Source organism: Engraulis encrasicolus, unplaced genomic scaffold, assembly GCF_034702125.1.
Source record: "Engraulis encrasicolus isolate BLACKSEA-1 unplaced genomic scaffold, IST_EnEncr_1.0 scaffold_492_np1212, whole genome shotgun sequence".
Classification (NCBI taxonomy): domain Eukaryota; kingdom Metazoa; phylum Chordata; class Actinopteri; order Clupeiformes; family Engraulidae; genus Engraulis; species Engraulis encrasicolus.
This window is the reverse complement of record NW_026945800.1, coordinates 547-28,069: the sequence shown is the minus strand read 5'-3', so window position 1 is coordinate 28,069 and position 27,523 is coordinate 547. Positions and strand designations below refer to the sequence as shown.

Here is a 27,523-nt window from a genome sequence, read left to right as displayed (position 1 = left end):
ATGGCGGGTAAAGGACATAGTCGAGTGTCCTATTTTGTGTGATGTTTCGAAGGATATCCCCGTCACTCTTACTTGTGGACAGACAGTTACTGTTTTGCGTTGTATTGAGGACTGCTGAAGAGAAGTGCAAGTGCCGTTACAGCTGTCCCCAGTGGCAGAAAGACCCGTTCAACCACTCAAGACCATTTTAAACAAGAAGATTAGTATTGCCTGGAGCCTAGTGGATAAAAGGAAGAAGGCAAAATACAAACGGAAGCGCCTGTTGAAGGTGCGGCCGGACCTGGAGATGTAGCGTGCTGATCGCATGGGAAGAAAACCAAAGTCTGTCAAGTCCGGCGGAGTGGAAAGCCGCTGTAGGCACGACCGCGCGCGGGGAAAGCGGGGCGGCATAGGTCGGTTCCGGTCCCCATTTGCGTAACGCTCCTTGGTATGGCGGGGGGCAGCCACCCCCTTTGCTCGTAGCCTGTGGACGGGGGCCTCTTGTACCTGTGGCACCCCCTCGGAGGATCGTACGTGCGACCGCGTCAACTACAACGTGTCCGGCAATGGAACACGAGTAAAATACCACCGCGTGGCAAGGCTAGTCTGCTCGGCCCAAGGGCCCGGACTGCAGGAGCATCAGAGGGAGGTGGTAACCAACGTTCCGCTGCCAACCGGGCAATTAGCCTACGTTACCCTGGTCCGGAACCATGCCAGAAGACTACCAGTCCTTTGGTATTTGCAGGTCTGGAGGGTGGCTGTGTCGGAACGCGAGGCAGGAAGCGGGAGTTTGCACACAGTTCTGGTTTGAAATGAGTGGACAGCTCTCACTCAATAATCGAACAACAACATAGTGCAGGGCATTGAGCGTCGTGCAAGAGCGTCATTCCCCCTTTTGTCGCCACCACCTGGCGATTTTGCTTATTGGCTGTTGTGGGTCAGTTTCACGTGAAAGCCGAAAAAAAAACCACATGTGGGACACAGACCAAAACAGATTTCAAGCGAACTTGGCGGTGCATGATTTGCGAAAGATAGCACCCCGAACTGAATAGTTGAATCTGATCCAAGATAAGGAGAAACAGAGTAGCCAGGTGTTACATAGGAGGTGGTGACACTATCATGCAGTTGATCAGTCGGTCCCCCTGACAATGCACACCCTTGTAAACCGAGGTAATCAAATCATCCACCTCGGTACGTACCGGGCCCTAGCTGCATGTACACAAACAACAACCGCCGAGTGGCCACTGGGACGCATTGCAATACGCGTTAATAAACCCGGGGGTAGTCTCTCGTCTGCTCTCCTCGCATCGCTCTACGTCACGACACACCACCACACACCACACTGTTCTCTTGCCATACCACAAGACAATTCAGCGCAAAATGGGTAGGCAAACATTTATTACCATAGGGAATATTTTAGACGTGTGACGGCTATAATTAGCGCAGATTCACACCGCACGCACCGATTCAGCGGATAACAACATGCCTAATTAAATTGTGGGAGACACCTCCAGGAGCAGGAGAGTCAAAAAAAAGAATAATAGCCGAAGGAAGTTTCTGTTTTTTTTATGATGCGCGGGATGAATAGCCATTAGGTGCAACTCTGACAGAAATGTGGAAGGTAGACCTAAATTGAGTGTAGCCACAAGCACCACCTTATACCGTCCTCCGCCGCATCGCAAGGATTTGAAAGGTCTAATAGTGCAACTGCAACTGTTTGCCTGGATGTGGATAATTTGGTCGGTTGGTAAAAAGGACGGAGAGTGCATAGGCGGCCTAAACCTCACCGCAGAACAGAACAGCGCCGCGTAGCTTAGCGGTGGCTTGTAGCTTACATCGCGCAACAGCTGGGGCGGATAACTAACCGCACTTCCCGATGAAATGTGAATGGTGTCACATTGAAAATGAGCAAGCGATTGATATTGCAGGTGTGTCGTGCCTCAAAGTAAGTGACACACAAAGAGTGTAGGGGACAACACAGTGGTAAGACACAAAGAGTTGGGGAAACACTGGCCCTAAAGCGTACCTATGGCAGCGCTCCCGCGTGGGACTTGGACGTCCAGAAATTATTACGAAATGGAAGAATTTTGACGAGCTGAAGGCAATTATCGATGCTCGTTTCACCAGCACGCAACCGGTCAGCGGATAAAACAATTAGGCCTAACCGAAATGTGGGAGAACACCTCCAAAGTAGGAAGGTCAGACAAAGAATAGCCGAAGAAGTAATAGGTTTCTGTTTTTTTTTTTAATGAGGAGCGGGATGAAGGGCCAGTAATGTGCAGCTCGACCAAAATCTAAACTAGGGTAAGGCAGAAGCCAGACCGATTCGCGCAATCGCAAGAGTTGAAATGTCTAATATTGCAACGTCAGACGGTGTTTTCTGTTTGATACTTGTGCGGTTTGTAAATTACTGAAGGGCATAAACCTCACCGCAGGAACCCAACAGCGACGTCGTTTGAGCGTGTAAGCGGTGCGAGTTAGCGCACAGCCGCCAAAAGCTGCGAGAACCGAACCTACACTTCCCTAATGAATTTAGTTGTCAATTGGCAAAAAGGAGCAAGCGACTGTATTGCTTGGGCGTGCTCAATGAAGTGGAACCAACTGTGGGTTATGTTCGCAGGTGGAGAAATGCGCATTTGTTTCCAGCACACTCTCCTGTGACCAAATACCCGGGAAGTAGACTGTACAACCACAAAGACGCCAGACACAAAAAGTGGTTTTAAATAATAATTATGTAACGACAGAAATCGTAAAAAGAGTCCCGGCTCTACCCCAAATCAACATCCGAAAGGCCAACCCAGGTCCCATGGCCTTGCCTGGAGATCCACCCCAAAGTCTCAGTTCCAAGAGCGAGGAGCGTGGGCCAGGTGTCCATCCATTGCGAGGTGGAACGGAAGAGCGCTGGGGACAGTAGGAGTGAGTCCATAGCAGTCAAATGACACTCACTTCCAGAATGAAGTAGCTAACGCAAGGTAAGCGCTGCACTTATATCCACGTGATGACAACACGGGCACGCGCTAATAGGGAAAGTAGGGGTTGATTACACAGCACTCGCACAACGCGAAACGGCTCAATGAACGATGGTGGGCGGAGAATCAACCAGGGTAGGCCGGTGTTTAAAATGAGTCCAAGACCCAAACGGGGTGTTGGAGAGAGAGAGAGAGGGGAAATAATGCTGGGAAAGAGATGCATGGTCTCCATAAGCATGGAGTTCCGCATGGAGCATTTCATCGTGGGTCGTCAGAAATGCATGCACCCTGCGCCGCGAAGGGTGTTGTTCAAACAGAAGCGGGTTTCATCATAACATGGCTTAAACGGACGGTAAAGGTTTGCCAACGTGCTATAGTTTTCATCTCATAAAAACCTGCGACTGTTGACCAAAGTTAGATGACCCTCGCGCGCGTAAAACCCCTTAAAAGATAGCCGAGCCTCTGTGGCTATCAGAGCAATATCCAGAGGGGTCCGGCGTTGCGTAAGAAGAAAATACAGCCCTGATGTCTCTTAAATAAAAGAAGATGCATTTGTCTAAATTTGGAACATCCTTGTGCGCTTTCCGGCGGGGAATTTAGCGACTCGCTCCCGCGTCCTCTCTCTCTCCTCCCTCTACCCGCACACACCACACACACAAACCCACACAGCAAAAAAACACACACACCAACACACACCACACAACCACACACACACACACACACACACACGGTTTGGAGAGGACGCAGTAAAACTGTTCGTTTAGCAGTAGGAAGCAGAGGAATAAGGGAAACACGGGACGATGAAACACTGGCGATTTACGCGAAAACTTACAAGCCGAAAGTATGAAAAGTCAAAGTGGTCAGGTTGTCAGAAAGGAGTTAAGTGGCAGTAGACACTGTCGGGACGAATGAAACACCCGTTTCATCCGTCCCTCTCGCCCATTGACTTAAAGCAGGATCAAAACTAAAACAAATAAAATAAAATAAAATTCTCTCTTCCTCTTATGCACAACACTCGCGCGTCGTAGCCTGTAACGAAACTCGTTGACCACTCTTCGACAGACCTAATTTCCAATTGGACTCGGCGTTTGTTGAATAGGCCTACCAGACTTATCACAAGCTAGAAAACTGCCAATAGGTTTCGATTTGTGCTGGCTTGGTGTTGAGGCATTTAAACTGTTACACAAGTTAGGCAGCTATGAGATCGACTGCGTACTTCACGGCTGTGTCACCCCAGTCGTTGTTTTAATGGGAAGCACTTGAGATGACTATGTTCCAACTCTGTCTTGGAGCACCGTCGTGAGCGAACAATTTCATTATCGTAACATAAGGCCTATAATTGGGAATTACGAGAAAAATATTGGTTCATTTTTATAGTCGTTGGCTATAGGCTAAGCCGACTCCTTTTCTGTGTTGATTTGGTGCAAAGCCGTACAGTGAGGAGTTCATTGGCATAGGTTCAACTGCAAGAGACTAATTATTGTGACTTGAGCGGGATGTGTTATGAATAATTTAGGCTACCCGATATGCAACGGCATTTTTAGCCGCACTCTGTCATTTCATTGGGTGAATGTCCCGAACCCTGTGTATTCCACGTGCATGGGGTGGGGAAATATTACATCAAGCGTGCCATCACCCACACATCCCCCCCGGACCTCACGAACAACCACTGAGACGTTCCACGTAATTGTAGTCCTGTCAGTATTTTAGTGTGTGCCCAGGTAGTTGTATTCACTGGCATGGCCTGGTTATCTCAAGTAGTGCCAAGAAGATTGTTGCCCTCATGGCTAGTACTGTTCATAAATGCGCTATGTTCGGTTTGCTGTAATAGGCTACGCTCCGTAAGCCTCAACTTGTCTGGTCGTGTCTTTTCCATCTTTCGATATTTTGTAAAAAATAGGCCCACGTTAAAGCCTAAATACGATAATAGGCCTAAATAAGGGCTAATAAAGTAAGCTAAATAAGTCAGGCCTAAATAAAGTTGTTTTTTAGCCTATTGAACTCTGGCAATGCAGAAATTTGCGGGGGTATTTTGGATATCTTGGCCTATAGGCTACCGATGGCTGTTATGAACTTTCATGACTGGGCTACAGATAGTCGCGTGTGACAAACAAAGGATTGACTCTGTATACACCACCAACAATCTGAATGCTTGAAGTGGGGGGGGTGGTTTGTATTGTTCACTTCAAATGTTCCCGACACAGACACCAAACACACACACAGATACGCGCAAATCGCTCTCTCTCTCCGTCTCTCCCTCTCTTTCTCGTTGTTGCTATAACGTGCATCTGGATAGGCATAGGCCGTGTGGTCACCCAGCACATTTTCAAAGAAATGCTGTGTTTTTTTTTTTGAAATCTTTATTCAGTTATTTGTGAACAGTCGCTTCTGCGATTCTCATATTTACGGAGGTTGCGTCGCCGTGGTAATGTGTCTCTGCCTCGTAAAACTTAATGCCAATCGCGCTAAATTTTCTAGAAACTGCGTGTTGAACTTTTCAGAACATGAAAGGTGTTTGTCTGGTGCGGGGAGGGGGTGGGTTACAGCTGGGACCTGCACAGCCTTTTGTGACATGTCGTTGGCGAGGGACAGGTTAATCCAGCCCTCGAAGGAGTCATAGTTCCCCAGTCATACTGTTTCGGTTCGCGCTTCTCACGAAGCAACTGTAATTGCAGTCCTAATCACAGATGATTAGGCCACTCCTGGTGTAACATGTTGTCTTGTCTTGTGTGCTACACATTCCCCAGTGAACCAGGAATTCCCGGTCGATTCGCAGCCAACAGCGGCATTGAAAGGATGAAATGTTCAACTTGCAACACCATACAAAAAAAAAACGTTCTTCAACCTATAGTCAGTACGGCTATCCTGAGGATTATAACCGTTGCCTGACTTGAATAGTAGTGCAGAATTAAAATTAACAGACATCACTTAGGCCTTTAAGGTGCGGAATTGAGACGGTGTGAAATGCAGGCAGGAATAATGAACCAAAAAAAACACACCGTCGAATGGCGGTCTTGTTTAGCGGATCACGCTGTGTGTATTATCAAAATTAGCATACCCAATGTTAGTGCAACGCGACAATTGTCTGACCTCTTTCCAATGTAGCCTAAAACTGAGGGAGGGATCAACGTACAATTGAGCTACACGGAAGGGCAAGATTACTCTGCTTGCGCAAAAAATACAGTGCACCAATAATACACCCCGTCTTCAACCTACTATTTAGGATACCAGATATATAGGTTGTAATTAGTATTTAGTGGTGAGTGTGCTACCTTGTTTTTTGTGGGCTTAACGGACAGTGTAGATCAGGGTAATAGCCTGGCAATGGGGGCTGCGGCATGCGGCCAGTTTTTAAAGACGGAATGTCGTCGCCAAATGTTAAAATCACTCTCTCTCATGCTGACATGACAACCCCGGGGGGGGGGCAATCTACTTTCATAGGCTACAATGTTGGTTCACTGTACTGTCTTGAACCTCTCACTATTAAGAGTGGTTCAATTTGTGTTTGGTTTGCTCATGCTGCACAAATGAGTACAGACAGGCTTGGCTTGATAGGGCTACACACAAAGCCGAAGCGACAGTCCGGTCCACTCTCAAAATGGTACGAACTTCTCCGCCGCTTGATTTCATGTCTTCCTCAGTCTCTCTCCATTTCGGTTTATTGAGCCTACTCTGTTTTGCTATTTTCGTCGTTTATTCTTAGCCCTGGGCATGTGAGACTGGAAGACAACTGTGATAGTGAGGTTGTGGAAAAACGGGTTTGTTGAATTGGCCTATGGTCCTAAATTGGAAAGCAGGCCGATGCCAGTTTTGAAGACAGAATGGTCGTCGCAAATTAAAAATTCGATCTCTCTCTCATGCTGGCGTTACACGGGACCACACTTAATTACAATGGGTGTTCCTGTCTGATTGACTCGGTTTTTAAATTGTCTTTACGGTTTCAAATTGTAGTAGTAGGTATGCAAACTCTGTATCTTCTGAAGGATACCCGTTCCTGGGCTCTTGAAGTAGTGCCGAGAAATAAGTTAGGGCACGGGTATTGGGAGCGACGGTTGTGAATGCAAGACAGAAGAAAAAAGTCGGAGTTTAAATTCACATGGTGTGGTTTGTTTAGGGCTCACACTTGTGGTTATTATCAAATAGCCACTATCAAATGCCCAATGTTTCGAAATTAAAACATGCAATTTGGTGACTGTTATTTCTATATACTATCTAAAACTGGGGGTGATGGGACAATCACGGGGAGCACAGACAGACGTAGCAAGCACAGGCAGACGCTGCTCTGGCAAAAGCAGTGCTATACTGCCCCCCCACGCATTCCGAATGGCCACAGGGTGTTAATGATCACGCGGTGCGCTGCCGCGGCACGGCACGGTTAATGAGCTGATTGTGAAGTTACAGCCATCATGTATATTCAGTCAGTTGTAAGTCACAAAATGGATGGTGTGAGGTATGGTTGTTTTGAAAGCTCTTCTTTTCTTGCTCTACAAATTACTCAACAACAGCATGGAATACACAACAACCTTCAGAATATGAATTATGATACAGTGAATAAATGTAAAAATTGGGAATATAAAAAAAAAAACGATATATTTTAAAATGGCTGGTTTCTTGTCTAAAACATAGCCCGTTAAAGTTTATATAAAACATACCCCGAAAATGGGGGTGTTTTGTCTATTCCATTTCAGAGGATAATGGGAATAAATGTTGAAATTTATTTGGGGAGTTGTCATTGAGATGAAGTCGTAGTTAGTATAGAGTAGGTTGTCAGGGAACAGGCAGGTCTGGCCCATAACGGTGGCATTTTCACCGGTGGTCCTGCAACCCTCGTCCGGTTGGGTTTCCTATTCCAGGTACTCAAAAACTACACACACGGCTTTGCCCCGCAGGTTGTTTCAATGCGACACAGTGGAAGACTTAGACTATTTTAAGCATTCAGAAAAACGGAAGAGTGATTGAAAGAGAATATAGAAAGCTCAGTAAAGGATTTTTTTATGTTCAAGCATTCAAAGGGTTATGTTTGGCAGCTGTATATGATGGCAACTAGTGGCTATCGCATGTTGAGGAATGTAGCGAGCAACTGGAGAGGTGATAACTGAAAACTGATCTTCATTGCGATCCCTCATGGACCATCTCATCCGTCACATATTTCGATAGACATGCGGTCATATGAATATCTACTATGGTATCACCATATTATAGGTGATTTGTTATTTGAGAGTCCATTGTCTCTTGAAATGAATAAAGAACCCCCAAACACCAAACATTTCAGGTGTGTTCATGACATTGCAGGCTATGTTTAGACAAGGAACTGGGCAATTTTAAAATATATGTTTTTTTTATATTCAATTTGTAATTTTTTCAATCTATGATAATTCATATTCTGAGGGTTGTCGTGGTGTTCCATGCTGTTGTGTAATTTGTTAGAGCCAGAAAAGAGCTTTCAAATACACCACGGACATTACACTGTATTTTTGTGACTTACACTGACTGATAGGCAGGCAGGCACAGCAAGTATGATTGAAATCCGTGTCGGTCGAGTCCCAAAGTGTATGATTTCACGTGAAATTACCCTTTCCTGGGGAGGGTTGGCTGGCCAAATCTTACCGCTCAACATCACTCCACAGAAATCAGGGGCCAGACTAGTAGTGGACCCAATCCTTTGGTTGAAGTCAACATGCAAATACGAGGTCCAGGTTTGACCTGATGTTTATTTTTTTTGTCCACCAACTCATTCGTACAACAAGACGTTGAAACACCCTTGAAACACCCTAGAACTAAAAAGACAACCAAAAAACACAGGACTAAATCATATGCCCTCAAACACAAAAACAATAAGACATAAACAAAATCAAAATGACAAAAGACAAATTCACATTACACTTTTCCCACTTGTTGACTAAGAAAGGACTTGGAGACTTGATGATGCTCTTCTAAAAAGGTCATAACTTTCATGCTTGCTCTTGACTTAACAAGCAAACGTGAACTTGCATCTTGCATGGAGCCACTCACTCACACGATACCGCAGAGAATCGTATCTGAGAGATAAAGCAGGCGGGTTCTTTACCGATATCCACTTTACGTCGGGTGAACGCCCCTTTAGGAGACCTTCGATTAGGAGACCTTCGGAGTCTTGAAGTAGAGAATAAATGCAGTCCCCTTAGCGCTGTAGATGGCGGTAGCGCACGTCTTGTGCAAACACCACGAAAAGAGAAGAAGAAGGAGGGACAACCCCCCCCTTAGGAAACCAAATTTTGAGCACACACTTTTGCATTGAGTGGGCGTGTTTCGATTCCTCTTTATCCAACCTCTTTGCTACCACTTTCATTCATAAATTCAGGAAGTGACATGTAGTAGCATGAAAGACAAGACAGTGTCAAAATAAAGGCACCATAAAGAAACTCAAAATCACACGAGGAATAAAGTGCATATGGATGAATACAAAAATATAGAAATGCTTATGGAGTAGAAATGTTAATTATGAAAATGTGTCACCTCTAAGCCAATAAACAGTAACTAAAATAGTCAACAGCAGATAGGGGGTGTCAATGTTCAGGCTGTCACTCTGCTTTGAAAGACACTCCGTAATGCATATAATTCAGCAGAAAACTGTAGATACATTGTGTGTATTTGGTGTGCTTCCTTACTGTGCAGGAGGAGTTGGGGCAGAGCCAGAGGAGATGCCAGCAGATGATCCAATTGAAGGAGGAGGAGCTTCAGGAGCTGAGGAAGGCTGTGGAGACTCTCAAGGTGAGAACTGTCCAGAGGAGAAGACAATCTGTAGCAGAGTTCTGATTAAGAAAGTAGTTACGATGAGCTGTGACACAAGCATGACTCTATGCAAAGGCATAAGTATTTCAGGCCAGTGCATTCCGCATTGCAAGTTAAATTGTGGTCCTCAACTGCACAAAAAAGCACTGTCTCGTGAGTTCTCGTTCACACAGTTTCCCATCGTTTCTGCAAATTTCTGTCGCTAAATGTCAAAATGCTCAGCTGTGCCCTGACCAAAACCATGCTCAACATTAACATGTCAGAAAAGCAAGGCAAGGGAAATGGCAAAATTGGCAAAAACAGGCAAGGGAAATGGCAAAATTGGCAAAAAACAGGCAAGGGAAATGGCAAAATTGTGCCCAGACCAAAGCCACCCATCACAGGGAGAACACGTTTAGTCATGATGCACAAACGCGATAGATGGTTCAAGTTATCGTCTTATCTTACTTACTTGCTATGATGCCATGTTACCCAAAGGAACTCTGCTTCACAGCCATTCAAGTAAATTGTTCACCTGGATTTAGTGTCATGATAAAACAGCATTGTCGATGTAACCATTTCTCCTGATTGTGTGTGTGTGTGTGTGTGTGTGTGTGTGTGTGTGTGTGTGTGTGTGTGTGTGTGTGTGTGTGTTTGTGTGTGTGTGTGTGTGTGTGTGTGTTTGTTGTGTTGTGTGTGTGTGTGTGTTGTATGTGTGTGTGTGTGTGTGTGTGTGTGGTGTGTGTGGTGTGTGTGTGTGGTGTGTGGTGTGTGTGTGTGTGTGTGTGTGTCCTATCAGTCCGGTGCACAGACAGCAGTGGAGGACAGTGAGAGGATGTTTGCTGAGTTGTTCCACTCCATTGGGAGAAGGTGCTCTGAGGTGACAGAGCTGATCAGAGCTCAGGAGAAGGCAGAGGTGAGTCGGGTTGAAGAACTCCTGAAGCGACTGGAGCAGGAGATTGCTGAGCTGAAGAGGACAGATGCTGAGATGAAGGAGCTCTCACAGACAAAGGATGCCATCCATTTCCTCAAGGTAGACAACATCTTGACAGATTTAAATATATAAAGCCTACATTTTAGATTAATGCAATGTGTTCATGTTTCGAAATAAAACTAGGTGATCTGAAATAGTCACATAATAATGTACATAATAAACTGTGAGTATTCCGAGTTGGAAATGATACTGACACACTTTTCTTCTATCAACGGTCTCTGTGCAGAACATGGTGTCCATCACTGGTGATCCATGCAGTGCTGTGACCAGAGGGACCTACAGCCAAAGCCACTTCTTTGAGCCCCTGAAGAAATCTGTGTCTGCACTGCAGATGCAGCTGGAGGAGAAATTTGAGTCAGTCTTCAAGCGGGAAATAGTCAAGATATCTGCAGCAGGTTGGTCAAACATGGATATAATATAATTTTCAACCAGCTATTTAACAGTGGCATTATTGATGACTATCAGCTTTGTTCTTGTTTACAACTAAGGCGCAGATCATAAAGTAAGTCTTCACAGACACACACAGACACACAGACACACACACGCACACACACACACACACACACACACACACACACACACACACACACACACACACACACACACACACACCACACACACACACACACACACACACACACACACACACACACAACACACACACACACACACAACACACACCATGCTGTGTGGGAGGTCGGGGCTGCATGATGTGATTGTGTGGTGGTGGGGATTTTAAACCTTCAGATTTTTTTTTTTGCATGATTTTGTTTGTGGTTTGTAATGCCATTGATACTGTATTGCTTAAAATCTGAAATGTATCATTTTCATTTTTTGATAAATTTCCCGGTGTGTGCATATGGATACAGTTCTGTAAACAAAAAACACAACTCAATGCTAAAGCGTTGTTTTTTTTTTTTCTTTTGCCTTTAATTTTGATTGGACCATTGGAAAACAGAACAGTTCCTTGCTTCAGTAAGTGCTGAAAGTGTGTGACATTACAGTAAGTGGCTACTTAAGCAGTACTTTAAAATAATCAGTAATAAACAAAATAATAATAATAACAATAAAACTGTAGAACATTGACATGGTCTGAAGCATACTGGGAGCCAGTGCAGAGAAGCTAAAACAGAAGTGACGTGATCACACTTTTGTCCTGGTAAGAAGCATGACAGCTGAACAGCTTGAAGAGTTTTTATTACATTTGTGATCGATACCTGTAAAACACCATTGCAGTTATCAATCAACAATCCACAATGGGATCAACAGAGTGTACCCTCATCTTTACCTGTCTACTTCACAGGAGATGCTGCCCAGACGATGAGGAAGAGGATGGTGTGTGTGTCTGTGTTGGTGTGTGTGTTAGCTTGTGTGGTGTCACTTAGTCTGATGACCTCCCCTTCTGAAAACCGAAGCTCTTACTGCTGAACCAGAGACTAGCGGACTTCTTAAAGCGTTGAGTTGGAGACACACACACACACACCACACACACACACACACACACACACGCACACACGCACACGCACAACGCACACGCACACGCACACACGCACACACACACACACATACACACACAAACACACACAGAGAAATTAATCAACACCACACAGAGAGAGAGAGAGAGAGAGAGAGAGAGGCGAGATGAGAGGAGAGAGAGAGAGAGAGAGAGAGAGAGAGAGAGAGAGAGAGAGAGAGAGAGAGATAAAACCCTGTTTTCTTTTACTCCTCCAGATTCCTGTCACTTCACTCTGGATCCAAACACAGCACACAGAAAACTCCATCTGTCTGAGGGGAACAGGAGGGTGGAGAAGAAGAGATCTGAGGCCCAGTCATATCCTGATCATCCAGACAGATTTAATTGGTGTCGTCAGGTGCTGTGTAGAGAGGGTGTGTCTGCACGCTGCTACTGGGAGGTGGAGTGGAGTGGACAGTGGGTTGGTATAGCAGTGTCATATAAAAGCATCAGCAGGAAAGGAGATGGTGGGATAATGTTTGGACTCAGTGATCAGTCCTGGAGCCTGAACCTCTTTAGCTCCATCACCATTTTCCAACACAATAATAAAGTAACTAAACTCCCTCCGGTGGCCAGCTCCAGAAATAGGAGTGTATGTGGATCACAGGGCAGGAACTCTGGCCTTCTACAGAATCTCTGACACAATGACCCTCCTGCACAGAGTCCACAGCACATTCACACACCCTCTTCTACCCTAGGTTTTATGTAGATTGGCGATCATCAGTGAAGCTTGTTGTGTGATGGTCCCCCTACAGATAAAATGCTGCTCCTTTGGGTCATTTCAGCAAGCGTGCGCATGCGATGGAGGTCATCTTTGCACCCGTTCGTCCACCTCGGGGATCGAACCTGCAACCCCGTCAACTACAACGGTCTGGCAATGGGAGACACAGTACAATACCGCTGGACCAAGAGACCAGTCTCTCAACGGCATCGATACTGTATGAGGCTTTGGGAGGGAGGTTTACCAACGTTCCACGGCAACTCTGCTAGTTAGCCTCCGTTACACACACACACACACACACACACACACACACACACACACACACACACACACACACACACACACACACACACACACACACACACACACAGTAGCCTGGCTTTTGCCATATGTAAACACACACGCACACACTTTTGTTGACAGTTAAACTGTGCAAGATGGTTGCAATTCTTTCTTCTTCAACTTTCATATTTCTGGTTTAGTATGCGGGGTGGTTGGTGCTGTTTTAATTTTGTTATTGGTTGCAAGCATGAACATAATTATAGATAATAAAATGCTCTAACATCCTTTAGCATTGGAATTTAGCGTGTTAGGGTTCCCCTTTACAGTTTTTCTCGATCGCTTACACACAATTTTCGGAATCAGTTCTCGAATTCTCAAAACTCTACACACAAATCTCCAAACTTCACACACAACGGGCAAAACACTTCACTACCTCTGAAAGATGCACGTCTTGTCTCAAAACAATGTACTCTCTTCTAAAAAGGAAATTTTGTTCTCAAATGACACACACAAGTAGTCATTTTAATACACTCTTATGTGAACCATTGAACACTAATACTGTATGCACAAGGTAACACTCTATACTCAACTTGACACACAGTAGAAACTTATTTTCCTCAGTGTTCTACTTACTAAAGAGGGTATTTTCTGTAGTAAAATACTGAAGTATTGTTTTTAGACTCGGAGTACACAGATGTGTGTATATTTTACATATTTTTCTGAAATTTAAAAAAAATGCACTAATTTATTGGGTAACCACATGAAAGTGATATATTGTATAACATATTTTGGAGATCAAAAAACAATAACAAAAATGTGTGTTATCACTGCATCAACTCATGTTTTCATCAATATAACATGCAATGTGTGTCCTTTTGGGTGATGATTGCAGATATTAAACAGGTATGAAAGGAATTTGCCAATGTGATGAGGAAGTGAACATAGTATGGCGGTTGATTTTAGTATTTTGAATGACAATGTGTTCAAAATAAATTTGTGTGTAATGCAGATGTTGTGTGTAGCGGTTTGAAAAGAGTGTGTTTTAAAACTGAAATATGAGTGTAAAGAAGCAATTGTGTTTAGTGTTCAGTGACATTGGTTAGGGGCGTTGGGAAATGGGTGAGATGTTCCGAGAGTTGTGTGTGAAGTACCAGAACTTGTGTGGAAGCAATCAAGAAAACCTGTAGTTGTGAAGAGTGAATTTAAAGGATGGGGATGGTGGGGGTCAGTTTTGCTTTTGTAACTGTTGTCAAGTATAAATGTAAATCATTACATATTTTCTCCAAAAATGTACCACTTAAGAGTAACTATAAAGCTGGAGAGTCACTTAAATAGTGAAGAGTGAATGTAAAGCTGGAGAGTCACTTTAATAGTGAAGAGTTGAATGTAAAGCTGGAGAGTCATTTTAATAGTGAAGAGTGAATGTAAAGCTGGAGAGTCATTTTAATAGTGAAGAGTAAATTTAAAGCCAGAGAGTCATTTTTATAGTGAAGGGTGAATGTAAAGTCAGTCTGTTGGTCATCGTGATTGCAGTATACAGTGCTTCACAGCACACACAATAAACATGTACATGTATTGGAATGAACATTTATGGATTATAAATATCAGAATGGGCATTTATGTAGTAATAATAATAATAATAATAATAATAATAATAATAACAATAATAACAACTGTATTTGTATAGCACCATATCATACACGGCATGCAGCTCAAAGTGCTTAACAAATGGATAAACATCAATGTTAAAGATGAAAATGAAACGTGAAGTAGAGAAGAGAGACAGAAACAAGAAAAAAAGCAAGAAGACAAAAGACGAAGACAGAATAGAGAAAGTAAGAAGATAGGTAAATGAGTAGATGTAGAGAAGATGAAATAACTTTAAAGAGGACCTAAGTAGAGATTATAGAGGCATAAGGTCCATATGGGTTGGGCCCAGGATGATAAGTGATACATGTACATAGTCACACTGAATGGGGTACTCAGATGTGGCCCCAGGTGGCAACAGAGGCGAGGAAAAAACTCCCTTTTCACTTGATTCGTGGTTCATAAGGGGGGGGGGGGAGGGGGCTCAATAAGGTCTGGAGAAACAAAAAAAAAAAAACCCAATATAAGTCAGGTATGGAAGAAACCTCAGGCAGAGACCAGCGGCCACCTTGGGGAGCCCCCTGCCAGGGCTAGTTATGAACAGATTAAGGACGCTGTGACGCCTGGCAGCCCGGAGTAGGTAAGGGTGACAAGGTGGGTCTTCAGCTTCTTCTTGAAGGAGTCGATGGAGCTGGCTGATCGAATGTCGATGGGAAGGGCGTTCCATTGACATGTGACATGAGGGCACTTGTGATTTTTGTTTGGTATAGAGGTCTTGTTTTACTCAATGTGTCTCAATGATTAATGCATAATAAAGTAACTTCTGCATAAATGTTCCACTTGTGAGGAGATTCTTTGCTTACCCCTGCAGGAGAAGGAGGACTCGAACCTGCAACCCTGTAACCTAAACTAATCTCTTGCCATGAATGTGGATAATGCCCATGGCCAATGTGTAGCCCCAAGTGTGTGGATAGAACCAGATACACACACGTGTGCGCGCGTCTGCATCTCTCTTTGAGGGTCGTTACACAAGCCCTGGTCTGGGCCAGCTCAGGCATCAGTGACGTAAATAGCCACAAAAGAGGAGTCTTTACTTTTTTATTTCTCATAGACATGGTTTTGCATGTCTCTTATCTTTTTGCATGTTGACTGTGCCATCACCGTTACAAGTGTACAAGGTGCACAGGGCACATGTATGCATACAAAAAGGAAGAATACATTTCACAGTGTAATTCTGAAAATAATTGACTTCAAAGTTAAGTGTTTTTCATAGTCACCATGGTAATCAATGTGTAGGAACAAGTGGAAAAAACAAATTGGTCAGTTTGTCAAAGAGGAGACGTCCCGCCTCCTTGGAGAAAACAAGTTTCAGCTGTCAGCCTAGCCACAACAACTTTTGTGGGGACTAGTCTCGTCTCTTCCGGAAGCTTGTTCCACCACTGATATGAGGGACAATGACAGAGAACAGTCCAAGTTCTTCTTGGAGCTAGAAGAATATCTGTTTCTTCTACAGAAAGACTTCCTAAGATGTTGTGTGATGTCATGGATTATAATCTTCCACTGAGAGACTTCTTTAAAGAAAATAAAAAAAGGGGGGGGGGTATGTCTTTATTTGATAGTGACAGTGAAGAGATGACAGGAAACAAGTGGGAGAGAGAGAGAAGGAGAGAGAGAGAGAGAAGGAGAGAGAGAGAAGGGGAGAGAGAGAGAGAGAGAGAGAGAGAGAGAGAGAGAGAGAGAGAGAGAGAGAGAGAGAGAGAAGGAGAAGGGTCAGGGCTGAGAAATTACCTAGGCCAGACTCATGGGCATGCAAGCCCATGTGTGGGGGTTTAGTGCGCAGCACAGCAACTGAGTGTAGAGGTGGTTGGTGTCTCCATAAAGTGATGACATTTTGTTATCACCAGTTCTCAAACCTATATTCCGGTCCAAACACTGCTGACCACACTAATCAAAAATAATTCTCATTATGTTTTTCTGTTTCATTTTCACTTTAGTAATTGTTACTGGCCTAATAGTATACATTTCAACTGAAATACTTTTTTTCTTACTTTTTTTCTTTATTTTTATTACTTCTGGGTGGCTTTTTATGTCTTTATTTGATAGTGGCAGTGAAGACTGAAGAGATGACAGGAAACAAGTGTGAGAGAGTTGGGGGAGGTTTGGAAGATGACCCTGGCCGGACTCCAACCAGGGTCCCAGAGAGAATTCTCATAGTGCTTTTCTGTTTCACTTTCACTTCAGTGACTGTTACTGGCCTCATGTAATAGGCTTTATAGACATTATTGGAGAACATGCAGTGACAACACAATAAAGTGATGATTTTTATATTAAACTTTGAAAATATTTAATGGCTTAATTGTATTGAACACCTTAACAATTATTTAAAGTGTGTGGATTTTGGGACACCCCACCCTACTTAAAGAGGGTGTGCTTTCTTACATGGCCATGTTAGCCTATATCTTTCTGTTACGCTATATTCCCACCTGAGGACGTTGGACAGAGGAAAGGAGAGAAATGAGAAGGCAAGCACGCGCGGATTACTTCATAACACACGTTGCAAACTTCCATTACTAAAGTTGACCAGTGGGTGGCAGCATTACTCCATGAATACCAGAGCCGTACATAGAGATCTCTGAGTGCGTTTTAATATGCGACCTTGCCTCCTCCACTTGCCTCCTCCACTTGCTTCTCGTCATGATGACATCACTGACAACAGCATTATATTTCAATATCTTTCAAAAGCTCAATTGTAAAGTCCTTTTCTCGTTTGCAATTGGGATGGTGAATGAAAAACAGTCCCTCAAAAGTTGTTGTGGCGAGGCTGACAGCTGGGAAACTTTATCGTTTTCTACACGGAGGAGGGGCCAGGAGGCGGGACGAGGAGACAAGCACAAGTGGAGGAGGCAAGGTCACATATTGGGATGCACCCATAGAGATCTCTGAGTGCGTTTTAATATGCGACCTTGCCTCCTCCACTTGCTTCTCGTCATGATGACATCACTGACAACAGCATTATATTTCAATATCTTGCAAAAGCTCAATTGTAAACTCTTTTTCTCGTTTGCAATTGGGATGGCGAATGAAAAACAGTCCCTCAAAAGTTGTTGTGGCGATCGCTGACAGCTGGGAAACTATCGTTTTCTCCACGGAGGAGGAGCCAGGAGGCGGGACGAGGAGACAAGCACAAGTGGAGGAGGCAAGGTGACATATTGGGATGCACTCTGTATGTACGGCTCTGATGAATACGCCCGCCCATCCATCCAGGAAGTAAGTAATCAGCACCAGGGTGAAAACGAAACTTACAAGTAAAAGTGTTGCTTCTGTTGGAACCCAGCTATCGTCGATTACTTTGGAAAATGGCTGAAGCGATGGCAGGTAACAAGGACATATTCGAGTGCCCTATTTGTGTGGATCTTCTGAATGATCCCGTCACTCTTAGCTGTGGACACAGTTACTGTTTGCGTTGTATTGAGGACTGCTGGAATGAGGAAGATGTGAAGGGCGTTTACAGTTGCCCCCAGTGCAGAAAGACTTTCACTCAAAGACCAGTTTTAAACAAAAATATTATCATTGCTGAGCTCGTGGATCAAATGAAGAAAAGCAGAATACAAACCGCAGCTCCTGTTGAATGTGCTCCTGGACCTGGACATGTGGCCTGCGACATCTGCACTCAAAGAAAACTCAAAGCTGTAAAGTCCTGTCTGGAATGCCTGATGTCGTACTGTGGCACTCATTTAAAAGCTCACGATGAACTTACAGGTAGAAACCACACTATGTTTGATGCCACGGGCCAGCTACAGGAGAGGATCTGCCCCCTTCATAAGAAGGTTTTTGAAATATTCTGTCGCACCGACCAGAGTTGCATCTGCTATCTGTGTACGATGGAGGATCATAGAGGTCACGACACTATCACAGCTAAGGCAGAGTGGAGTCATAAAAAGGTAAGTTGTGGCCTCACGGTAATGTTTACAATATTTGGACAGATTTACCTTTTCTATGCTCAGCTTTACTAAATCTAATGTGACCATGTTGATTATGGAGGCACTTTTTCCTCATTCAGGTAGAGTGTGTTTCTTAGATAAAAGGTCCAATGTCTCATTCTGTAAATCATTTACAGGCCAACTTCAGCAAAGCCACTGACCTGCCATATAGTAGGCCTACGGTGCCATTAGGCTACAGGTTCAGAGCCAGCTTGGGTCATGCGCTTTTAAAAACATAAACAATAGTTGTTTTGTAAACATTTAAAATGTTCCCAAAAGAATGTCAGGTTTCCGAATTCGCGTGTAATGTCTATTGACCCCTTTAGAGTTTGTAAACAGATATGACATAATTTGGCTGCGTGCGCATCGTTGTATCAGAATCGACCATGCACCATTCCCTTGTACAGAAACTCGACAGATGTTTTTTTTCCGAAATAACATAACGGATGGTCATGCTAACTTCAGGCACCACAGACACGGGCATTCCTGACACTAAGCCCATATAGTAGGGGCGATACGCGCTGGATAGAAGCATATCATTCGGAACACGTGTTCCTTGACTGATTTTGAAGACATCCTAGAAGGGGTGCCCCTTGAAAAAAAAATGTCTACCATGTCATATACAATATATCATGTTGGTAACGCATTACATTGTTATTACATGACATTATACTTAGCTGACAATGTTAATATAGTCCTCAGCAGAGATGAAGCAAGGGTAGCCTGCTTGACCAGATTGATAAAACTACATAGTGTGAAATGGGTGAATATGGGTGAGTCTGTGCTTACGTGCTTGACAGCATGTAACATTGTGAACAATTTGAGAAGATTCTTGGTCTGAATTAAAACTATGGTGAGAATAGACTGCTGCTAATGCTCGATTTGAATGGGATAGTGTCAGTGCAAGATGCCCTAGATAGCAGGTTCTCCATCCTCTAATTTCCATTACAGATATACGTATTTTATTTGTATGAGAGAGGGTAAAGGACAGGACCTTTCCATATGTATGAAGAACCCCATAAGATCACCTAATTCTATATTTGAAGGGTTTATTTGCAAAACGGTGTATCTCCATTTTTTGACTTTTGCATTTTATTATTGAAAATGACTGTTCAGAGGGCCTATCACCTATGTATGAATTCTTACCATTTAAATATTTTGAGAACATACTTTTTTAACCTATATAAAATGCATTTTACAATGCAATTTAATGGAATGCCCAATACAAAAGGTTAATTTCCCAACATTCTACAAAATGGAGATACACCGTTTTGCAAATAAACCCTTCATTTTTACAAGTGCATATTGTGAGAGCATTTCAGTCATCTTTAGAATGGCATTACAGATTACTCAATATAGGCCTACATGTAGGCCACAGTATGGCTTCAGTTCAAATTAAATGGGAATGATTTCTTAGTGTATGTTGAGTAAGAAGACAGAGATAAAAAATGTTTATTTGCAGACAAGTCCTCACCTAGTACTTGTGTCAAAAGTTGTATTAGCTCAGTAATCATTGAGTACTTAAATTGCTGTCAAAACTGACAGCTGATGGACAACATGTACTGTAGGTCTTTTGCCACCCTTACCCATAGAAGAAATATTATATAGAAAACACTTCTCATATGGTATGTACTATGAAAGTAAATCATTACCTGGACTCATTTTCTTGATATGCAAGACACATAAATAGACTGGGCGGAAGAATAGTCGATCATACCCCGCCCCCCCAAACAAAAGACTTTTTTTAACCTTCAAGATTTTGAGTGGTAACAGTAACATAACTCATTCCCACTACACATTTTTGCATAATATTGTACATGTCCTCAGAATGCTCTACATCAGTGGTTCTCAAACCTTTTGTGTGAAGTACCCCTGAGAAAAATATTGAGCTCTCCGAGTACCACCTTGACAACCAACATTATAATATCGCAGTAAAGGCCTTCCATATTCACTTTTGCCAGTCAGTACTATACAGGAGAGGTTCATATTGGCATTCCAAGTACCACCAGAGATGTCTCAAGTACCACCAGAGATATGCGTACCACAGTTTGAACATCACTGCTCTACATGTTTCAGTTCTATAGTTGTACTGTACAGTGCAGTGCAGGAGGGAGTGCAGTACAGTACAGTAGCATACAGAATGGTGCAGTATAATAAAGTACAGTACAGTACAGTAGCATACAGTACGGTGCAGTACAGTACAGTAGCATACAGTACGGTGCAGTATAGTACAGTACAGTAGCATACAGTACGGTGCAGTACAGTACAGTAGCATACAGTACGGTGCAGTACAGTAAAGTACAGTACAGTAGCATACAGTACGGTGCACGGTGGAGTCTAGTTAAGTACAGTACAGTAGCATACAGTACGGTGCAGTCTAGTACAGTACAGTACAGTAGCATACTGCACGGTGCAGTAGAGTACAGTACGGTATATCACATTACAGTACAGTACAGTACAGTATAGTAGAGTACAGTACAGTGCAATACAGTAGAGTACAGTATAGTCTTATAGACGTTAGCCCTCTAAAGCCAATAGGATTTCCACATGCTGTTGTTTTAAGTTTTTGAAAGACTATTTTAGTAGCCTATGTGAGAGAGGGAAGGCAGGCAGACATGTTTTAAACAAAGGACCACACCCACAAATAAAAAATAACGAGCAAACAATAAATTAAGTGGTTAGGTCGCCAACATGTCATCTAGATTAAAGCCAAAAGTAGATGGAAAAACAGACATGCTACCATTTTGCATTTTGCTCTTTTAAAACAAAGTATCTGTAAATATACTGTATGGATGGTGTATTGCATATTGATTATTCATAATTTCCTAAGCATAAATGCCCTTATCACTCCATTGTACACTTAGGACTGCGATATACATATCTGAACATTAATCAGCATGTATAATTTGTCATTTGACAGCTGTCACTGACACTTGATATGTACATGTATTATTGACTTGATTGATATGAATATATTTCAGTTGGACTCCTAGGGTTAAATCATTGAGGGGGTCCTAAGGAAGTAGTAGTAGTTTGTGTGTGTGCGCGCATGTGTAAGTGGGATTAAAATTATTGTTTGCCATCTTTATCTGAAGAGCAGACTGAGTGTCTGAACCTGCTAATGCTAGCATGCTAACATTGGGACAGTTATGTGTTCAAGGGTTTATCTCTTCTCCCCTAAATTTTCAACCACAATTTTCTTTTTGGATGTTATAGATATAACCCACTGCATGTTTTTAAAACTCTTAATGAATGTTGGTTCAATAGCTAAATGCCCAGAAATGAGCTCTCAATTGTAGAGTGATCTCATTCTGACCATGGTTTTTATGATTTTCCTGTTTTTGAATCTAAATAAGACATATATAACATTGTTTTTATGGTAAGTTTTGCACATATTTTCAAAGTTCAGTTTGTATACATCACACACAAATAGGTGGATTGGCCCATAACACCATTATGTCCAGGCAGTACAGCATTTTACTACTATTGGCTCGTTTTGGGCAGCCATCTTGGATTTACCCCATAAAAATGACCTTAATGACATTGACATTTGGGGCACCCCTTCTGAAATGATGGAGAACACCCTAAGGAAGGTCTACACCGATTTTGCTGCTTCTATCCAGCGCGTAACGATTAGGCCTTTTTGGACGCTAAGAGACCCAGCTAATACGACTTTGTTGCTGTCGACCAACGTTGACGGAAGCACACGTGAGCGAGAACTTGTTGTCACGATGTGGGTGTTATTAAATACAGCGCATTTACAGTCGGCCACAAATATGAATGAGACGATGAGCTCGCAACAGTTTGCTCTACTAACACACCACATGTGAGGAGAAGGGGGGACGGGCAGTGAGGAGGAGCTGAAGTGGGGACCTGCGCAAACTTGTGTAGAGGTGTGAGACAAGACCCATATACACATGTGAGTGAGTTGTTGACCAACCAGTTCATGGGCGCCTGACCTCGGAGGCAGTCTGCCGACGAGCGTTGAAGGGGATAAGCAACTGCAGAGGTTGCAAGATCTGACTGCAGCCGCATTCATCCCGCGATAGTTTTACACCATGTGACATGTCACCTCGTCAACGCAACGTCGACGAAAATTTCGAAGTTTGACAGAAATCTAACCGTCATGCAGCATTTTCATCCAGGGTGCTTTGCTGTCTAAATGCGCATACATGCGTTGATGTCATGTCGAATGCTTAATGTCCTCAGTCCAGTCAGTCTTGTAGCAACAAACATTTCCTATGCTTCTGGAACAGCCTCCTCCCTCTCAAAATAGCATAACAAGTGTACTTTTCGGAATCTTTTTTTTTTTTTTTTTTGTAATCAACGTACACGCTTCCGAACGGCAGGTTTTCTCTCTTTAGGGTCTGCACTGTCTGTTTGTGTGTGTGTTCACAGCCAGTTTTACATACAGCCTCCCCACTCCCTATTTTACCCATGCCTGCAGTTCACCTAGTGGCCGCTGTCGAGAGAGCGCAGCCCATTATTAGTCAGCCTGCCATCAGCAGCTAAGGTGCTTAAATAAACTTTTGATGGCATTTTTGTTTTTTAAAAGTTGGCAACCATCCCAGAAGTTATCAGCATGGGCTAAGGGTTTCAGAATCACCTGGTTGCCAACACGGAACTTGACCTTTAAGGTCAAATATGAAGGTTTAAAAAGGTCAACCACGGTCAAATAACAGTGTTTTATTTAGTTAAAAAATTGTTACAAAGTTGTTAAAAGTGGGCAACCATGCCAGAAGCCATCAGCACGGACTAAGGATTCAGAATCAACTTGTTGCCAACACTGAACTTGACCTTTAGGGTCAAATTTGAAGGCCAAAAGGTCAAAAACAGGGTATTTTCTTGCTTGTCTTTTGTTGGGAACTGTATATTCATGGAATTTCTTTTTCAAAAGTTGGCAAACCCATACCAGAAGTTATCAGCATGGGCTAAGGCTTCAGAATCACCTGTTTGCCAACATGGAACTTGACCTTTAGGATCAAATCTGAAGGTCAAAAGGTCAAACACGGTCAAATAACAGTACCAATATGTTATTTAGTTAAACATTGTTAAAAAAAAAGATGTTAAAAGTGGGCAACCATGCCAGAAGTCATCAGCATGGACTAAGGATTCAGAATCAACTTGTTGCCAACACGGAATTTGAGCTTTAGGGTCAAATTTGAAGGTTAAAAAGGTCAAACACTATGTATTTTAAAGTTTGACTTTTTGGGGGACTGTGTTCGTGGAAATCTTTTTCAAAAGTTAGTTATGCTAGAAAAGTTATCAACATGGACTAAGTTTCAGAATCACCTGGTTGCCAAGAGGGAATTGACCTTTAAGGTCAAATATGAAGGTCAAAAACAATGTATTTTCTGGTTAGTCTTTTTTGGGGATCTTTATATCCATGGAATTATTGTTTTCAAAAGTTGGCAACCATGCTAGAATGTATCAGCATGGGCTAAGGTTTCAGAATCACCTGGTTACCATATGGAACTTGACCTCTAAGATCAAATTTGAAGGTCAAAAAGGTCAACCGAGATCAATAAAAAAAACAGTTTTTTTTGGTGATGTCCTTTCATAAAATAGTTGTTTGCATGGTACTGTATTTTGAGGCCTATAATTTAATGTTTTGATTTGGCTTATCATGGTTGTGGCTCTGGCCTGTCATCCTTAGACATTCATCATAGCTCATTAGCATACCAATTAACTTAAAAACTTGTATTTTTTTTAATTTCATTCTGGTCATCTCAATTACTTTATTCTTCTTTGTGAAGCACATTAAGCTGCTGGTATGAAATGGGATGTGCCTTGGCTCTCACCAGTGAATTTGCTTCTTTCCATAGAAAAAAATAATGGCCAGTTATTTCTGATGTGTTTCAAATGGTTATAGCAATGAAGGACACTTGCTGATTTGCTATGTCATATCATGGTTAAGAAATAAACTACAGTAAGAGTAGAGCAAGTATTGCACACTTCTCTTGATGTTCTCATGACTACTGTAGAATGGTTCTGTTGCAATTTCTCAGGCTTGAGTTTTTGTGTCACCTGTATAAAGCCCCATGCTTATCTTTGGGTATTGATCGACTATTTTCCACCAAGTGATGCATATGGATTGCATCTTGCATAAACAAATCAGCAGGCAAATGTATGGCTGCAGTCTGACAAAGTACATATTAACAAAGAAACTGAGGAGACAGGTGGTTGGAAAGTTGTAGACTTGATGGCTGTGTGGTAAAGGAAAACCTCCAGTTCCACATAGTAGCTTAGGACTGATAAGATGTGGTTGTGGAAACCAAGTGGGCAATACATGCTTGCAGTTGCCTGAGGAAGGGACAGCCCTGTATACCTGCATGTGATTAAAATGTAGAATGTTTAAACGCCGTAGGGATAGAACATGATCTGGATGACACAACCTTTTTGTAATAACAGCAACAATAGCTCCTTTAAATATATACATATCCAGTATGTACTGACATCACATTTGAATTTTAATTATTGTTTTAATTATTATTGAAGTAAAGAAACGATATGATCAATTACATTCTTGTTATTGACAATCACTTTCACTCATACCCTAATAATAAAGACTATATAACTTCTAAATATACAGTCCCCTAAAGTATTGGAACAGAAAGGCAAATTTCCTTGTTTTTGTTGTTCACTGAAGACTTGGGTTTAAAGGGGCTCTAAGTAGAATTAAAAGGTTAATTAATCACTGTCCAGTCATCTGATGCTTACAGTGGGTGAAGTGTGACTCTCGCGACCACTTCCACCGTCCACTGTCAGAAAACCCCAAATGCAACTTTTGACAGCGCTGTCCGCTTCGGGAGAAATCTCATCAAAACAGTGTTTTATTTTCTTTACAATTATTTGTTCCAATACTTTCACTCACCTAAAATGATTTAAATAATATGAAATATCTCCTCAGGTACTAATTATTCAATCGGAATAATGAAAAACAACTTGTATTTTATGAAAGCACATCACAAAAAAACCAAAACATTTTTGTTTTTTGTTTTTTTTTTACCCCGGTTGACCTTTTGACCTTCAAATTTGACCTTAAAGGTCAGGTTCCATGCTGGCAACCATGGACCATGAAACCTTAGTCCATGCTGATAACTTCTAGCATGATTGTCAACTTTTGAAAAAGAATTCCATGAATATGAAGCCCCCCTCCAAAAAAGGCAAACCAGATAATGCATTGTTTTTGACATTGAAATTTGACCTTAAAGGTCAAGTTCCATGTTGGCAACCAGGTGATTCTGAAACCTTAGTCCATGCTGATACCATCTAGTATGGTTGCTTACATTTGAAAAAGAATTCCATGAACATGAATATACAGTTCCCAAAATAGACTAACCAGAAAATACATTGTTTTTGACCTTTTGACCTTTAAATTTGACCCTAAAGGTCAAGTTCCGTGTTGGCAACAAGTTGATTCTGAATCCTTAGTACATGCTGATGACTTCTGGCATGGTTGCCCACTTTTAACATCTTTTTAACAATTTTTAACTAAATAACACTGTTATTTGACCGTGGTTGACCTTTTGACCTTCATTTGACCTTAAAGGTGAAGTTCCATCTTGGCAACCAAGTGATTTTTAAACATTAGTCCCATGCTGATAATTTCTGCCATGGTTGTCAACTTTTAACAGAAAATGCCATCAACATATATTTTGGGGCTTGGCAGGCTGACTATATTCTGAAACGGAGTCTGCACTCCGCCGTTGGCGGCTCTAGATTGCCAGTACCACACAGAAGAGTGGAGTCTCCCGTAATACCCCTTACCTTTATCTGGCCCTGTATAACATGTACATATCTAGGACTTAGATTACAAAGAAGCCATGCAATGCATTCAAATTATGTCTAAAAAAAGGATATCAGCCGATTACTACATTGCATTACATTACATTACATTACATTGCGCTTAGCTGACGCTTTCATTTCTTCAAAGCGACATACAACTATTATTTTTCAGAGTATTGGTTACAGTGCCTGGAGCAATGTGGTGTTAGGTGGAGATGTAGGGAGAGGTCAGGGGGGATTCGAACCGGCAACCCCTAAATTGAAAGAACAACGCTCTTCTAAACACTAGGCCATGGCTGGCATCAAACATGGTGTGATTACTACGTACAGTTGTCTGCACAGATGGACTTGCCAAGCGATGTGTTTCTCATTGTGCATGTTGCTGCTTTGATTCCTGATGTTCCAGGAGGGGTTGGGGCAGAGCCAGAGGAGATGCCAGCAGATAATCCAGTTGAAGGAGAAGGAGCTGCAGGAGCTGAGGAAGGCTGTGGAGACTCTCAAGGTGAGAACTGACCAGAGGAGAAGACAATCTGCAGCAGGTTTCTAGTTATACAGTGAGATTGTAGCTATGATGAACTGACATAAGCATGGCTCTAATACTGTTTGGCAAACAAACTTCACAAACAAACATGGACATTTAGTGTCGTTTTAAAACAGCATTGTAAATGTAACCATTGCATGTGTGTGTGTGTGTGCGTGCGCGTGCGTGCGTGCGTGCCCAATCAGTCTGGTGCACAGACAGCAGTGGAGGAGAGTGAGAGGATGTTTGCTGAGATGATCCGCTCCGTTGAGAGAAGGTGCTCTGAGGTGACAGAGTTGATCAGAGCTCAGGAGAAGGCTGAGGTGAGTCGAGCTGAAGGACTCCTGAAGCGACTGGAGCAGGAGATTGCTGAGCTGAAGAGGACAGATGCTGAGATGAAGCAGCTTTCGCAGACACAGGATCCCATTTACTTTCTCAAG

General features: G+C 42.7%; 1 protein-coding gene across 1 annotated transcript; it reads left to right on the top strand.

Moving 5' to 3' along the window:
• On the top strand, nucleotides 1-27,523 carry LOC134444275 (rho-associated protein kinase 1-like; the record flags this gene model as incomplete). The annotated part of the gene is made up of 8 exons (XM_063193631.1): nucleotides 1-7; nucleotides 444-631; nucleotides 9,603-9,698; nucleotides 10,498-10,731; nucleotides 11,024-11,087; nucleotides 18,555-18,736; nucleotides 26,970-27,065; nucleotides 27,290-27,523. Coding segments are annotated over exons 1-8 (1,101 nt in total), but the record flags the coding sequence as incomplete, so codon positions are not given.